The 18,623-nt window shown below is 37.0% G+C and overlaps 1 protein-coding gene across 1 annotated transcript; it reads right to left on the reverse strand.

Annotated features, from left to right (window-relative positions):
• Positions 1-1,631: 1,631 nt before the first annotated feature.
• LOC139967644 (uncharacterized) lies at positions 1,632-18,523 on the reverse strand. Its single transcript, XM_071971622.1, has 6 exons — positions 14,651-18,523; positions 14,355-14,460; positions 9,385-9,522; positions 7,241-7,339; positions 4,581-4,675; positions 1,632-2,861 (listed from the first exon to the last, which is right to left on the reverse strand). Exons 1-6 carry the CDS (start codon positions 16,016-16,018, stop codon positions 2,781-2,783), a joined length of 1,887 nt encoding a protein of 628 aa, XP_071827723.1. The 5' UTR covers positions 16,019-18,523; the 3' UTR covers positions 1,632-2,780.
• Between the last annotated feature and the right edge of the window lie 100 nt (positions 18,524-18,623).

The following is an 18,623-nucleotide window of genomic DNA, read 5'->3' on the forward strand; positions in this document are numbered from 1 at the left end:
ACCCTTTTTGATCCATGAAAAACATCGAGACTGGAATATAAAAAGCTTGATTTTTCGTCGAAAATGTGATAATGTTGTGAGGCGATTAGCCTTATCATATTGCATACTACGTACGCTTACCGTCGAGCACACGAAGCAAAAGACCACATTCACAAGTAGCAGGATCACCTTGCAATTTATTCATCATCCCAATTTCAGATATACTGAGTGAAAACTTTGCAACAATTTTGCAATCATTTGTGTATTGAAATGGTTTTCATCATGACCTTGTATCCAGTGGCGGAGCTAGGGGCATTGTTCAGGGGGGGGGGCGAGAATGGTCTGTAGGGGCGCTATCTACACTATCTAAGCGGAGCGCCACCACAGCGGGTTGGCGCGGAGCGTACAAAAAAAAATGAGTAAAAACACTGGCGTAGGAAGGTACTTTTGAGTGGGGGGCTGAAGACTGATGGCCGGCCTGGGGGAGGGGTTTAAGGGGAGGGGGTGTCCCCCTCCCCTTTGGAATTTTTTTCATTTCCAGGTGGCCTCAGATGCAATTTGGTGCAATATAGCACACTTCAACCCACCCACTCCATTCTGTATATAATTTTGCATTTTCACCTTGCCTTAAATGCAATTTGGTGCTCCAAATGAGATTTTTTTCTCATTTGGAAATGAAAAAGGGGTTTTCTGACTTGCGAAGCGGGGGGGGGGCGGAATGATACTTCCGCCCCTCCACATTTTTCACAGCCCCCCCGGTTCCTACGCCCTTGAGTAAAAATACTCCCTAGATCGCCGGAAATGACCCTTTCCGGGCCTTGCTAATTTGCAGATAAACGAAGAATAAATAGGTGTCATCGCCAACAAAATGTGACAAATGTCAATAGGTAGATGAAAGCGCAATAAAAGAGTCAATAATCGCGAATAAGTAAAAAGTGGTAAAAAGCTGAAAAGGGCGCCAGCAGTCCATTTGAGTCCGTCAGGGGGGGGGGGGACGCTGACTGTATGGACGCTCCGCCACTGCCTGTATCGCGCAATATGTACTGTTCTTGTAGAGAGCCTGTATAATGCCCTCAGTCCAGCTGAACTTGCAAAGGAACAGCCGTTGTGAGATTGCTTTGTCGCAGTGACGTAGGAAGGTACTTTTGAGTGGGGGGGGGGGGCTGAAGACTGATGGCCGGCCTGGGAGAGGGGTCTAAGGGGAGGGGGTGTCCCCCTCCCCTTTGGAATTTTTTGCATTACCAGGTGGCCTCAGATGCAATTTGGTGCAATATAGCACACTTCAACCCACCTACTCCATTTTGTATATAATTTTGCATTTTCACCTAGCCTTAGATGCAATTTGGTGCTCCAAATGAGATTTTTTTCTCATTTGGAAATGAAAAAAGGGGTTTTCTGACTTGCGAAGCGGGGGGGGGGGGGCGGAATGATACTTCCTCCCTCCATATTTTTCACTGGGGGGGCTGGCGCCCCCAGCCGCCCGGTTCCTACGCCCTTGCTTTGTCGTGTAACGTATAGTTGTATGTGAATACTGTGTCTTACGGATTCAGCCACAGAAACTACATTTGTTATAGAAGGGCTGGGAGAAGGAAGATTGAACAGATTGGCAATTGAAATGAAGGAACAACAAAGACAGCGAGGTAGACAAACAGTAATATTTTCCTCCTGTATTTCTCATCTGTCCAAAGAAAAAAAAGGGCATAGAATTAAATTTAAGACAAACAAAAGAAAAACACATTTGCAACACAATGAGTACATTGAGATAAGATCTGAAACCTTTGCGCGACCTCCACAGTCAACACACCAACCTTATACGGTCCCATCGCCAAGCAACAAATTTCAAGGTATGGTTGTTCAAGAGAATGAATTAAATTGCTTGAAAAATCTGGTATTAAAATTGCTGTACTGCGGCGTAGGGAACGAAATAAGGTTGTAAAAATCAATTGCATGGTTCAAGTGAAAACCGCAAAGTCTCGATAGCATGCTTTATCAAGGATGACATATATACGACGCATGTAAAGTGATATTCCGACACAGAATATGTGACACTTACATGATAGACACAAATAATTGACATTTTTTATAAATCGGTAACCCCCAACTCAGTACCTTGTTCCTAACTCTAGATATGTGATTATTGAATGTGCCCTAGGAAACTGAAGCCTTTTTTTTAATGTAAATGTCACGTGTCGTCTGTTATTTAGAAGTTGTTCCACTGAATGAATTCTTCTGAAGTTATTGATGAAGCGGGTGCAGAGATGAGGTGCTCTGCTGCTCCAAGCACATATGATCAGGGTGACGTAGCAACATAGCTGTGTGCGGCGCTCTCACCTCCCCCCCCCCCCCAATAATTGACTTAGACAAGACAGTTGGATAATTTTATCTATGCAACATCTCTTAAAATAAGTTAAGCTGATCGCACTCTTGACAGGATAAAATTCTGAGTCAAATAATATTAGGCTACAATTCTTATAGGTTTACTTTATATCAAGATTTTACGAAATTACAATTAATCGAAATCTTGTTTCTAACTCCTGGTAAAACACATAATAAAGTTGAAAATACTACAAACTAACTTTAAAAATTGTCTAAATACGACCAATGGGTGTTCGATTTAGCACCTCAGCATATTATTAAGTACGGTACCTGCTATAGCATATTTAAGGTACCAAAGAATCACAAACTCGTGTTATGCTGCTGAAAATTTCGAACATGATAAGTCCAGCTGTATTAACATCCTCCAACCTGGAATCGGAATCTGCCTCTGTTGCTGCTGGTTGGAGAAGATTGGACCCGAATATCTAAGTATTGCTGTTATTTAACGTGACGTCAGCTCCATTGACCTTCCCTAGCAACCAGTACGTGTACATCTCACCCTTGCCCTGTGAGGAGAAATCAGTGATTGTGAATAACGTATCTCCATAAGAAGGCTTGTCTCCATGCCTACCGTACATGCGCAAAGTGAAATTGCATATGCGTAAGGCAAACAACCTTACCAGTATATATATTACGTGAACGCGAAACGAATGAACTGGAAGAAATAAACCAACGGAGAGAACTTCGAAAATATTTCAATTAATTTAATATACCTACACATCGGCCACACAGCTGCCGTATATTTTGGCTTTAAAAAAATTGGACTGCATTAACAGGTTCACCTGGATGCAGGAATCACCTGCTAAACAAACTGAATTTAGACCGCGGCAGTGAATGCAAACATTCACTTTAACAGATATTAATCATTTCATTGAGAATATGTTACATATAAAAACCCGCGTAGCTCTTTTACAATTTTAACAGGTATCGATTGACCTTCGAAGAAAACTTGAAAAAGAAGAGCTGCCGAAAAGCTTTACGTGTCGCAAACGTATTTATCAAATTTCTTCTTTTAATTGGCCGTGGATATTGAACGTTAATTAGGTTAGTATTTGTCAATCTACATTAAAGCAAATTTTGTGGTTCTGCCGCGCTGCTGAATATAAGCTTGAAAAAACATGACACTAGTGAATACGATTTCCAGCAATTTTGCATGCATGTTGACAGGCTACCACATGGTTATGAAATAAAAGTAACATTTACTTTCACCGTAACCGATCTCTACTTAAGCTATTTGGACCTGTTGCCAATTAGACAACATACTCAAGGAATCGAGAGAACAATGTCGTATAATGTACAGTTATATGCGGTATATTTGGAAAAGACAATTGCCAGTTCTTGTTATCCTACTGAATCATTGAAATGCCACAGAGTTAAATTGCGCATGGAGCAATGCACAAGTATCAATTCCAAAGAAAGATGAATCGCGTCACTTAAGACTCGTAGTAATCAATACCAACACTACTATCTGGAAGGGCTTTATAGGTCACCTATACTTGAAGTTGGCGTAAACAGTATGACTCATATTGGCTACTAGTATATGCCCATGCCATATTACAACTCATATAATTAATTTATTCTAAACTATAAGCTAATAATCATTGTTGGAAGCACTTCATTATGGATATAAAAACTTTTATCCAAAAAACGTAAGTTAGTAAGTTGTAGATGGTCTTGTATCGTTCGTTGGAATGGACATTTTAAACCAGTGGCAGAAATTATGGCGGTCACCGGGCCGGGGTACGGGGGCATGCCCAGTGCATACTACTGGGTCCCTCCCCCATCTGTGCAAACAAAAGCTCCAACGACGTGGGTAATGAGCCACTCCTTAAACCAATGTTGCCTTTCTAACCCTGAAAGTTTAATTATACGGGCCTGTACCGGGCCGTAGTCCTTGGACCCACATATTAACGGTCCCTCTTAATATATTTCGGCATCGTTGTCTTATAAAGGAACTGCAATAGCGCATTTACTAGAGAAGACTAAAAGCCCACACTTTGCAGCACATCATCTCTCGCCACCTACCCCCCACCCCCCCCCCCCTCTGTCACTCTGGCCTGCCATCCACTCTTGCTTAGTACTTATAGTGATCTCTTTTTACTTTCTCAAGACAGGAACACTTTGGGAGTAACCATGGAAATTTTTTGGAACTCAATGCATCACACTCTGTTATTCCTTAGTGTTGTGATATGCGAATACTTTACCCATGCATACGTAACGCATACCTTGACGCATACGACACCTCTGGACTCAATGATGAAATCATTAACGGATTCACCAAGAGCAAGGAATGTCTCTGAGCTCATATGAATCTTTGACGCTGAAAGGAAGAAAAATAGCAAGATTATATAACAAGTAACAAGTTAACAAAGTGTTTGAATTGCAAAGAAATTAATTTGTACACAGACCATCCATGCAGGGGGGTTGTCTTATTTGTACACGACATGCATGAATATTCATGACGTCCCGTATGTTTTAGATAAAGATGATTTTGTCTTGAAATTCTTTAAAAAAAAATAATAACCACTTCAATAATGTTATATTTCGTACCAAGTTTTGATCGCGTCTGCGTCTTTTTCGTATCACTTTTCTTACAGGTAGCGTAATCCACTTCACATGTAAATGTACAGCTCATTCCAGTCTACATATATATATATATATATATATATATATATATATATATATATATATATATATATATATATATATATATATATATATATAATCCATTCGATCCATTTTAATTCACTTCCTTTCATAGAAAAATATATGTACGATTGTTTTTCCGTTTGTTTTAAAGAGCGTTAGCATACTTGATATATGGAAAATGTCAAAAATAAATCAATGAAAATGAATGACATATAAACTGTTGACAACTATGTTTTGAGCAATTGACTTTGAGATTTTGATTTTAGAGACATTGTTACGAAAACAATCAGCTCCACGGTAAGTGTGCACTTCAAGCTCAGAACAATAAACCAGGCTACTTCATCGTTAAGTTCACTTCAAATATGAAGTAAAAGAAATTCAACCACGAAAATGACCATCTAAGAAAATCCAATAACCTTTAAATCTGAAATCCCTCAGTGCTAAATTACTCTTCACTCGACAAAAGATATCACGGAATGTAGTAGGAATCTCTTCCGTTGAGTTGATTGCAAATAAATCAAATCTTAGCTTATTCTCTACAGTTAACGAGAGAAACTTGAAAGACCGTATAGGACATGTGAATATTTGCGAATATAATAAATTTCAGAAGTCCTTGGATGGAAATAGATAATAATGAATATTTCACGAAGCTAGATGGCATACAATTTAATATCAGTGTAGAGCTGCTTAAGATGTAGGTCAAAGGGACTTACAAATGACATAATAATTATGGGAAAGATGCAAAGTAGATAAAATACGAATTCCAAATGCATGCATGGGCTATCATTATACGACATCTTTCATGTACAACAAAAACAACTTTATATTCCCAGAACTAGACAGTAATCACATATATTGAACATGTTTGCTGCAGTGGCGTAGCGAAAGTGGAGGGGAGGGGGGGGATTATGTGCTAAGGACATTAGGTGCTTAGAACATGAAACTGTTTCCCCATATCAAGCTCCTAAGCACTTTTACTGACAGCAGAAACAGTTTATAACATTTACATGGTATGAACAGGATGTCCGTATCGCTCATACTGTCAGTACGAGTGCTTTAAAGCGGGACATGAAAGAACGTTCTAGAATATATTGTCCCAACTAGGTGCAGAATAACATATAATTTTGATGAATATTCATTTACTAGGCCTATGGTATGTCGTCAGAGATATGGACATGACAACTTTCGGTCGTAGTAATATTTCAGTTTGATAATAATATCCGATATATTTCGCTTGTAAAATCTAGTTAACGACTGTCCATTAATTACTAACAGTTTTATAAGCTTGAAATGTAATCAATAAAATTGAATTTGGAAGCTATAAAATACATACATACTACATACATACAACTAATCATGTAACGGTTTCTCACTGTAATCTCACTTTGTTTAACAATGTACTACCTCATGTGTACATAATTTTGATTGGAAATGTAATTAATGATACTGAATTATAAATCTATTTATTTAATGTAATGCGAACAATATTTGTCGAAAAAATGAAACGATATATCACACTCTCACCTTTTTTTTTTTTAAACAATGTATGACGACATAGGGTAACAGCGCGATGCTATAAGAGCACAAATGCCTATGCTTAATGAGTTTGTTTTAGCCTATACAACTGCCTGATTCCATCGACTGCCTGATTCCATCCAATTTTGATCAGATAACGCCAGAAGTGATATCAGAGGTTTACTTGTAAACGTCGCCAGGAATAACCGTTGCTATGCAATTAAGTGACATGTTTGCTAAAATCGTGCATGCGTTGAAGCTTGCTGTATAGTTCGAGTACTGAGTTCCTACATTATCGCATGAATGTGCTAGAAAAAAACATGTTCCATCGAACATAGAGTACTATGCGCCAAGATATCGACAATCAACCAAAGGTATATATATATATATATATATATATATATATATATATATATTCATTTGCCTTTGGCGTTTACCTCCATTGCATATATATATATATATATATATATATATATATATATATATATTCATTTGCCTTTGTCGTTTACCTCCATTGCATATATATATATATATATATGCCATCCAATCACAACCAAACTTAAAGAAATGGTAAACTATACCATACCATACCATAAATTAAGTAATAAATCCGACATTTTCTTGAAAAGATCTTTTACTTCTACATGTGTTCACATCTTGAGAACGCTTATTCTTACCTATTTTACTTATTACCAAGATAATAAAGAAATATGATACCGACCTTGACCAGTGGATTCCATTCTGGAAGCGGTGTTGATAGTGTCCCCGAACAAGCAATATCTTGGTAAAATATAGCCCACTATACCAGCTGCACAAGGCCCTGCCGGAAATGAGTAACAAAGAGAAAATATCTAATCATTCTTAAATAAAAAGTGTCCACTCATTTTGGTAACCATGCCAACAAGCAGACTACCGTATACCATTTTAAAATTTAACATTTTTTTAGCATTATTATTATTTTTTTTATTTGTCTTCAAAGTTTATAAAATACTCTTTTTGTTTTTTCTAATGGAAGTTTATGTGATGGATTATGGAACTGCCCTTCGTCCAAAGATGACGTTCGCATAGTGAACGGGGTATTTTGGTCGAAGATAAAACAAAATTAAATAATCGTATACAGATCATTGGCTATCATGCATCAGGAATAATAAAATACAAATTTCTTTTGCGAAGGCTGCGCTATCACGTTTAAATAGAGAGATGGGATTTGTCTGAAGAGGGGGGGGGGGGGTGGGGCGGGGAGAAGGGAGGTTATACAAACTATCTGTTAATTGGGCCTGTACGCGTTAGTATATTGGGGTTTAGGGTCAATGTGTGCGCTGTGATATTTCAAGGGCCACTGATAGTTACGTCAAGTCAAGTTATAACAAAGTGATTTTCGTTTGTCCATCTGTTTCAACTGGAAGTATTTGGACAAGGGATTTAAGTAAAATCGTCCACGATATGTTAATGTACACATGTATGTTTTAATAAGTATATTGAGCTAGGCTCGTTACGTATAGATACTGTCTTCCGCGGTAACCAGGTCGACGGTCGGATATAAGCCTCTCGTGTGATGAGAGTATCACTGCATGAAGATGGGTATTGTTAGGTCTAAGCAGTCGCAAATTTTGTTACCCCTGCTGTGGTGGTTTTTGAAGCATCTCGCAAATGAAATAAGCCATTTCGTATCCATTTAGAGATGGAGTTATTCATCACAATTCTGATTATTAAAACATGTTTTTCATATTGTAATAACAAAAAAATGGCGATTGAGTCTGCCTTTTCTTTCAATAAACCCTTTCGAAGAAATCCTTACATACATTTATTGTCTATCGATCCTGTGTGTAGTTTGTGATTTCATGCGGTATAGCATAGGATAGAAATATTATTAAAAAAAATAAAGTATGAAGGCCGAACTGTGGTACGTCAACCGAAAATGAATTCCCGAAACTGATAAACCTCTGCAGTATCTTTCTACCTTGAAAAATATTAAAAATTTGATTAATCTAATTATGCACAGACTCTTGAACGTGCCTGTAATGAATCTTTACACATTTAATTAAGTTAGCAATATACTGCACGAAATTGTACCGTCTTATAGCGTATAAAAACACATCAAGAAAGGGAAAGTGTTTCTGCTATAAGAGCTGCTATAAGATAAACTAAACGAAGCATTTGAACATAGCAAAACACAAGTTGTTGTGTATATATGTATCTATATATATTATATATTATATATATATATATATATATATATATATATAAATATATATATACATAAATATATATATATATATTATATGTATAAATATATATATGTATATATAACGAAAATTGGCTTGCAATCGTTCTATGGAGGGGGCCTAAGGGGAGGGTTTCTCATCACTTTTGAGAAATATTTTGTTTCGGTAAAGGGACTTTAATGCACAAAATTTGCTATCATTTCCATCATTATAACTACATTTTTGTAGTATAAAATTAAACTGTTCCCGTTTCGTCCCCGAAAGTTTCCGAAGAGGCACTCTTTCCCGTTTCCCGCTACCTCTGTCTGGCTACGTCATTATTAATTAAAGTGGGTGCTCAAACAATCTGATAAATAAACTTGTGAAATTCCTGTACACATGGTGGTGGCACAGATGGAGGGGATTACATTAGTCTGCATAGGGATGGGGGACGGCCTCTTGTGTCCCTGCCATGATAAGGGCCTGTTTTAACACTTGTTTGTTCTGCTTATATACGAACTCCCATTGCCCATGTTTACGCACAATAACCTTGATGATACCTGTTAAATCGGCCTATGTAACTATCTTCATGATTGTGAATGTAAGATCCCATGCACGTAAATATTCTTACAGATTTATATAGATTTTGTTTAAGCATTACCTGTATTTATACCAATCTTCAGTTTGAAGTATTCTCCTTCCCGATGTGGTATAGATAGGACATCACCGAGATCCCGGAGATCCACGGCCAGCGAACAAATTTCATAGACGTGGCGATTTCCGTTTCGATTTGGTAACCCTGAAGAAGACATAAAAACGTACAGGGCAATAACAAATTTGAAGTGCAGTGCATGGGTTTTAGGATCTGCAAAAGATTTTCTATAACGAGACAGAGAGGTTTCAGGCGCTGATCCAGAGGGAAGGGTATACAACCCCACCCCACACCACCCACGGATTGTCAACCGCACACCAAAATGAAAAAAATATTTATTAGCACAAACTTGCGTTCAGTCGTAATTACAGACCTAACATATAATCTAAGTGTCTCAAAATACACCACTTCACGTCTAAATGTTTTTTCATATACTCTGAATTAAGGACCTCCAGACCCCCCTCCCCTCTCCTTCATTAGCGAGGCTTCAGCAACCTAAGGACCACACCCCCTTCGTTTATAAAATCCTTAATCCGCACCAGCTTCTTTTCAACTTTATTTCTTGTACATTATCCCGCCCTTCATACTTTGCTGATTAACGAATATTTCGCAAGAAACGCCAATGTGAAGGATCGGAGGATTTCTGTTCACCAACAGAAAAAAAAACTATGTTGATTATACAAGACAAAATGATACTTGAAATAAATTTCAACTAAAGAGAATGAAACAGAAATCAAAGTACTGTTTGCTACTTTGACTATATAACACCTCTTCTGTACACCACACATAATGCCTATTCTTATTAATGTAATAACATCAGTAGCGTTTTCTCAGATGACCTCTAGCTAACACTCGGTCGTCTTCTTCGACCTTTGACTCACTTTCAGCCCCACCCCCACCCCGTCTTCTCCAGCCCCTGTACTCCTCTGATGCGCAGTGAATTACTGAACTCAATACTTGTACATTTGAATCATAGATAAAAAAGTTAAACAAAACATGAAGTGAAAGCAAAGCATTAAAAAACATATATATTTTTGATATACCGAGTCTGGAGGCAAAGCCTTGACGAATTTTCAGCTAAGCATAAACAAAAACAAAAACTTAAATAACAACAAGCTTCATTTTTCCTATCAAGGATTAGCATTTATTTGGCTTAATAGATGAAAAAGATCCATCTAAGACTTATCTTTGAAAAAAAAGTTTTAATATATAAAAATAAAAAAAGTGTAAAACTATACAGAGTGGACTTTCCAACCTCCATAATGTGTTTCCTTATTTAGGAAAACATTTCCTGCCCTGCAGGGTTGTAACTGAAAGGTCTATAAATTAATATTCTACATATATTGTTTCAAAGACGCTTAGTAGATGATCAAGCTTACTCGTTAAAACTACCAGAAACTAAAGATTTGAAACTGACAAAAGGCTTTTGTTACAATTTAGTTGACCCGCGCTCTCTATAGGCCTATATTTCTTCATCTTCTTACGTGAGCTGCTTACCTAAATTTAAAGTTTTTTGTATTATATTGTTCCCTAACCTTAACAATACCCCGAACAAAAGATTTTCGTCTGAGGACGTGGGTATTCTTTTGAGATGACATCTGAGGATTTTAATTTGTTTTGTTACAGTTCCTCAATTAGAACACAAAACAACTGCTAACGCACAAAAACAAACACACAATAATACATTTTAATTATATATTAATACAAATAAACTTGATTTGGTATCCATAAAACCTTGAAGAAAACGACCTTTTTGTCATAACCTAGCACGAGATGTAATATTCTCTACTTTTATTTGTATCGTCAGTCTTTTGAAACGAGTGTTTCATTAGCTAGATTAAGAAACAGAAATAAAATTTATAAATAGATCAACTCAATACAATCAAAATGAACTTTTCAATAAGTTCAGCTTCACCCATGCATCGTTCAAAATTAGATCGGGTTACATTCCGTGATCCTGGTAATTTCAAGTTTCATGGCGGAGTGGACTACAACTATATATGAGCTAAGGAAGACGTTATTATTAAATTTATTTTGACGCACCAGCCAGTCATAAATAAGTTATCTTTTCAGCATAACTTGGCAAAATATGACTTATAAATATCAAACATAAAGAAAGTATTTTCTGTCGGGTCACAGCAATGGCAGTCGGGACACTTTTGACGCCTTACTTAATCATTTCACTTATTTTAAACATTGATATAAGAGTCGATATTTCGACGAATTATGATTGAAAAAATCTAGCCTTGAATTGACTGTTAAATTTGTCATATTCGTGGTGTCAACTTCCATGATGCTTAAGTTAAAAGTTGTCTTTACGGGAAAATTATGGGACTTTTTTGGCCGGGACAAGCCGAGATATTGTAGAGTAAAATTACCACCACCGCTCATGTCGTCGAACCTTATAGTGACGCCCCTCCAAAGAAGTGATCTCGATAAAAAAAACTAGCAATTTCTTATCTTGATGTTTCCAATAGACAAACAACATATAATACGTTATAGAAATGTTATAAAAGCGCATGAAAACAAAGACATGTATAAAAAAGTGAGCTATGAAACATCCCTTGTTTGAAACTAAAACTAGTATGTGGTCGATGGAGAGAAAAGAAACACACATACTCAAAACATTAAAACAAAACCAATATCATTCTCGGTTATGCATCAACTCACGCCTTCTTAAAATTTCCTAAATAATGTGCTAACAGGATCACCAATACAACGCGCACACACATAACCCCTCCCCCCCTTCCAAAAAGAAAATGCTTCGTTTTGTCTTATGTTAGTATCACATCACATTACGTTTACCCCCCCCCCCACCCCACCCCACCCCTTCCATCAGCGAAAGTTCGTTATTTCCAAACAGAAGATTACCAAGAACACCCTTTATATGTAGCGTAGGACTATGCCATACATTCAATCCATATGCAGCCCCAGTACCGATTAATTTCATCACAGAGTGAAGAATTAGATTTTGGCCTAATTTATGAGACAGACTTGTGACGCAAGGCAAGGGACTCTTTCTTCAGATTATATAGGGCAAGAACATTTTAACTATAATAATTATTTTGTTTTTTACAAAACAGAACTAGTAAGATGGCATGCTCTCTAAGAAGTAATGTCTGGATGTCAGTTAAATCTGTATTTTGCTCTACTGTTATTAATCATGTTCGTTTTGCGGGTGAATAAATATCGCAGTTGTTATAGCAACATTACAACCGATCTACTTAAATGTGGAAGTCACCTTTTCTTACGAAATCATTGCAAGTTGAAGAACGGCAGTTCGGTTCTTGTCATTTAAGATTCATGATGTCTGCTGTTTGAGTACAAAGGAAATATTAATAAATTATAAATGTTGGCGTGCACGTTTTACAAGAATTATTAGGTTTAAGGGGAAAAACAGATGCAAAGAGATCACTTGTGCTCTCCAAAGAGTCCTTGTAAGTGAGCACAGTAAGTGATTATTGGACTGTTATACTTTCGTACGGCAGATTAAAGCAATCTATGTGAACAACCTTGGTTCATAAATTAAGAGAAAGTAAGATGAAATGGCAACTGACAAAAATAAAATAACAAGACAATCATTGACGTAAAAAAGTTTCAAATTGTTGTTTTTTTTTGTTTGTTTTTTTGTGTGTGTGGCGTGCAGCAAATTTGTATACTTACGAATCGGGCAGGAGACATTCTTTTCATTAAATGTATCTTGAAGCTTACTATGCACTAAATTCCTTGTTTCTTTGGGTGGTACATGACATCATCCCAGTGACTGAGAAAGTTGCGTTACAAGTATATTCAATATTCTAACCAAGTCACTACGTCATATTGTGACCTAATTGGATTCTTGTCACGTTTATTTAGATCTATTTATGCGGATTAAACACCATTTAGCAGATCCAAACTATCGAGTTTAGCCCAAAACAGATCATAATTTCAAAGCCCGTCGCACACTGCCCGACTGAACGCTGACCGACTCAACTCTACCCGTCGTGCTCCAGTTTTCAATAGTCGTGAACAACTGACTTCCGAGCACTGCAGGATAGATGGATAAGACCGGCATGCGCCCAACGACCGTCTTCTGTCAACGCTCATTTAGGAAAAGAACGTCAGGCAGCCAATTGACCAAGTACCGCTAAATAGTTTCATATAGAGCTGACTCATAATCCGTCAAAATTCCCACTTTTCTTTAAAAAAATAATTTTTGGAGATAATGCGTTCAAATATCGACAAACAAAGTCGATATTTCCAAGGTAACAGTCGCAATTTCCATGATAGGTCGAAATTTTCCAGGGGGTTGATCTCCATTTTGTAATCAAACTGTTGAAATTTTGAGCTGATATCGTACCGACTTTCTGACACCTACTATCAAGGGCTGTCTATAGCTAGCAAGAATGTTTCTTTCTCTTTGTACTCACTTCTGTTTGTTTTCATTCTAATGTTATTCCAGTTGGAATAAATTGTGGAAAAACTGCAGAATTCAGCCGAACGTTTCTTTTTAACCTACTTTTAGTTTCGAAACTGTCGCCTATGGCTCAGGCTATGTAAAGTTGATCTGACCGACGATAAACAAAATTTCACAAAAGAGATTCTCCTCAAAAAAAAAAATAATAATAATTGAAAGAAAGCATAAAAACATAGGGTTTTATTTCTTTTAATTTAAGAAAGAAAGAGAGAAACTGGGAATTAGAAAGTTCAACTAGAGACATGAAGGCTGCATTAAGATTAACAATAACATTTTACAAAATGCACATGGGGAAAACGTGCTTCGATGGAAAGGTGGTACACAGGTGTAGTGAAATATGGTGATAGTTACAAGTTCACACAAAACATGAAGCGACCCTTTTCTCTTTTCCTACAGCACATGAAAACTCCGTCGCCCTGCTGCACGGTCGTTCGACACATGCATGCAAACTTACTTGGTGACTGAAATCTGACTATGGACAGTGAATGATGATATTTGACTCAATGTGCGTCTATAGACTTACCTGAGGCTAGCATATAAGCATCGTTAATTGTCTCAACTTTATAGGCGTCATATTGGTCCACACGAGAGTCTAAGGCACGGTAGAGTGTATTCAACATCGTAACAACCTATCAAAATAAAAGTGTACGTAAGTAGTATTTGGTATAAGCCAAGAGAAGAGAAATGAAAATGTTTAGAAGATATATACTTGACCCCTGATATACCCCCTTCCCATATACTTTCTCCGCATGGTAACAATGCCTTACATAGATATATAGCTTAATTAAATGACCACGGCTGAGAACTATGACAACTTACCTCAATGGGATTGCTCTCAGCGCAAATCTTCACAAAATTATCAACTTCTGAGAAATATATTGTCACAGCTTCGAATGTTTCAGCGTTAAAGTCGCACGAGTATTTTAGTTGATCCGCTACTTGCTGTGGTAACATTTGATACAATAATAAATCCGTCCGTTCTCTCTGTGTTTCTAGTTCCTCGAGTTGGGTTTTCATCTCCTCCGACATATCTAACGCTTTTGAGGATAATTTTATCATCACGTATAATGTAAGAGGTGTGCATGACAGAACGAATGACAAAAACATAGCAAATACCGCGGTAGAGGCTTGCGATGACGAAATTATGACGTCGATTTCTTGTAACAATTGTTGTTCGAGTTTTACTAATATTACTTCAAATTCCGAAGATAAGTTATTGGTAAGGTTTAACCATTTTATCAAATCTTCATTCCTATCTTCCGTATAGACGACATTTTTTGTCAATAAATTGTTTTTATAAACCTCTATGGAGCTTAAAAGGTCACTGTTTACATCGACCCATTTGAAATAAGTTTCCTTCAAAGAATGCGAAAACCGAAAACTCGTCTCTAGAGACGATTTTCCGCGAAGACACCGCAATAATTGATCTGTATACAGCTTCATCTCATATCGATCCGATATAAGCAATCGGAAAGCACCGATGATTTTGAGAATTTCCAGTTCTTCCTTATATCGAAAGAAATAATAATAACTGACCACCATTTCCGACAACCGTCCAAGGATGACCTTCCGAATATCGCCAATCAGTTTTGCGGTTATCGATTCAATAATAAGGCTATACCGGTGTTCACACTGCTGTGGATCTATGCTACCAGCTATAACGTCTTGTCTCAACTTTGACAGAATATATGACTGAAATTCCAAGACATCGTTTCCTGAATTCTGTATTTCGTGAAGACCAGAATCAGTTTCTACGATTTTCTCAAAAAGTGAAGATGCGCTGAAATTTTCTGGTAATCTAAGGTGCAGAGAGGCATAATATCTTTCACTCTGTAAATGAATCACAACAGATCGAGGTATAGTTTGTTCCATGATTCCTCTAAGTTTTGTTTCGCTTTTGGTTAAAGAGACAGCGTCTACGAAATGAAATATCGCCAAGGGTATTAAAATACTGAAAGGTACCAGAATATACACTATTATCTTCAAAAGGTGAAACTTTTTCGGTTTTACGGTTTCTTCAATGCTATTACTCCGTAGACGTTTACTTGTAGATGTTTGTGAACGATATATCGGGTGAATATCATCATCTCCCCTGTTCGGTGTCCGAAACATAACGGAAGATGATACCGTATGAATATTATCTTCGCTCGATGCCAGCGATATATCGATATCAGGCTTATGTTGCATTGTCGTCGATTATCTATAATCAATTACAGATCCAGCAATAAAATATCGATTATTGCATGTAAATCGTTTGTTTCCAGATAACGATTTGCGTTGGGCGAAAGATACAATACCGGTATTTTAGTGCGCAAAAATGTTCCTTTGTTGTTGAAGCAATTGTCTTTAGTTTTACGTTGACCTTTATGAACAAATCCAATCTGTTGCCCTCAAAAAATATTGGGGTGTGAACTAATCCAGAACTCGCATTTGTTCATACTGTATAATTCCTGCCACTATTTAAACACGCATTACAACTGTAACTTGAATTAAAATTTAACAACAAATCTAAAAAATAAAATACAAAGTATATAAATAAAAACACACACAAACAATCAGACAAGCAGAAAACCCCTGAGACTACGAAATGTTGACACGTAATCCATAATATCTGTAAATTAGTTTTAAAAAAAACTGTTATTTTTTCTTTCTACAAGTTCGCCTTAGTTGTACTGAAACGTTGATGCAAAGAAGGAAAAAATGGTGAAGGAAAATAAAAAGGAGGTAGAATCCGACATATTAAATATGAATCTACTATAAATGATGCGTTATAACTTGTTCTACGCCCACAGTTAGATTAAACAACGTCATATTAATAGACAATGCTGCAGAACTAGTGAAGATGGTGACCACTCTTTGAGATATACAACGATAAATGAACTCAATGATTGTCCTTTCAAGTAACTACTTTGTTAGCCTATAATTTACAATAAAACGTCGAGTTTTTAAAAAAATATTTTCATCGTTACATAAAAACCCGTTACGTCATCTTCCGCCACAAGATTCCCTTTGTATTACTAAAATTGAATTATCATTTCATCTTTATACTGACCAAATTCATCCAAGTAATTAACTGGGTCGTTCCATCTACATGCGCTATGGATGATATAATAACATGTGGTAACATATTACTAACGATAAATGGCAATAACATCATCCACCCGACCCTTATTTGCAAAGTAGGCTAGGGTGACATCGGTCACCGTCTTACATTTGGATGAAACTCGATTGAGAGCACTGAGAATATTTTACAAGCTACAAGCCACCATTTACTGTAACTTAGTAACATAATCATATGATTCTGTTTCTTTGAACAGAGACCAGATGTAACGTAATCATAACAACCAGCTTTTCTTTTAATAATGCTTGATGAAATGTACGCATAGTGAACACCAAGTTAATCGAACGACCAACATCCGACAAGTTGCTGAGTTTACAAGCAAGTCACCTATCGACACCGGCTACGACAAATCTTCACCCACAGCAGCATATGTACAGCAATGCAACTGATCAGATCGCTTTAATGAGATAAGACTTTGAACCGATATAAAGAATACTTTCACTAAACACCCTTCCGAGTGGAATTTAAAATAAACTAGCTCAATACATATATAGATTTCTAAGCGAAGTAGACATGTTGTCCGCAAAATGTTAAGAATAATAATACATCGCATCTCTCCTTAACGCGACCGACCTATTTTTCAGTTGTAAAACCTGCATAACAATACAATTTCCTCGATCCAGTTGTGTATCCGTAGCCTTGACATCGTCACGTTGCATGTATCGACACGTCATAAAGTGACGTCAAAACAAAGTATGTCCAAGAATGAAAAATGAGATGATTTACAAACAAGTCGAAAATTATCCTTAAAAGCACGAGTCATTTCACCTTAGACACACACACACATACATATATATGAGATTTTGCGTGAGAACCTGTCGAGAAATGGTTAGCTATGACACTCCGTAATAAGAAATACATGATCACAAACTATCACAGTCAAAAGATACCATAATTTAACCACAATCTGCAGTACTGCTTCCGTTACTTGATTCGTATCGGTATCGGAGAGAGAAAATTATATTCCGAAAGAAACTCAAACTCCCAGTAAATTGTTATTATTACATTTGATTGAAGTTCGAGACACTCAACCACTACCAGTGCTCATGCCTTCAAAGATCTATACAAAGCGATACACTAGCATACTACTTGTCGTGTGTGGGATAAGTGAACCGTGAATGAAGGTGAAATTACGGTATCGCATTAAAGCCATCGTAAAGAAACATCAACAACTCACGACTTTGGTGTTAGACTATTTCCCGATTTGACTCTGCCATAGTAGGTATCTGAAACGGGCGAAAAGGAGGGGGCGGAGGAGGGGGTGGAGGTTGTTTTGACCCCCTTTTCCCCATATCAATTTGAGTTTTCGACCAAACCGAGTCAAATTTCAGGGAATGCCCTCTTTTGGGGGACGCTGAACAGATTTCGGACAAAATTGTTGAATACTAATGACAAGACATTTCATTTTTCGGAGATTCGAATGTAATCAATTTGTTAACATATATTAAAGAACACCCTTGTTAACTAAAACTGCAACAGCAATGGTTCAGAAGTTGAAACAGTGGTTGTCTTTTTAATCGGATTGATTGACCTTATTTGTAGACAAAGAAGGTAATCCATGTGGCCCTTGTTTGATTTGTCGAAACTAAAATGGCAATAATTTTGAACAAAAATCATACACGGACCAATAAATAGTTTTTATAACAGGCTGGTTTCACACACACATACACG

This window comes from Apostichopus japonicus, chromosome 5 (genome assembly GCF_037975245.1).
Source record: "Apostichopus japonicus isolate 1M-3 chromosome 5, ASM3797524v1, whole genome shotgun sequence".
NCBI classification, from domain to species: Eukaryota; Metazoa; Echinodermata; class Holothuroidea; order Aspidochirotida; family Stichopodidae; genus Apostichopus; species Apostichopus japonicus.

Excerpts from the sequence above, each read along its gene's own strand:
- LOC139967644 (XM_071971622.1), bottom strand. The coding sequence starts at position 16,018 with ATGCAACATAAGCCTGATATCGATATATCGCTGGCATCGAGCGAAGAT. Across the intron at positions 14,461-14,650 it reads CTGAGAGCAATCCCATTGAG|GTTGTTACGATGTTGAATAC; the intron begins GTAAGTTGTCAT and ends TTATTTTGATAG. Across the intron at positions 7,340-9,384 it reads GAAGATTGGTATAAATACAG|GGCCTTGTGCAGCTGGTATA; the intron begins GTAATGCTTAAA and ends CATTTCCGGCAG.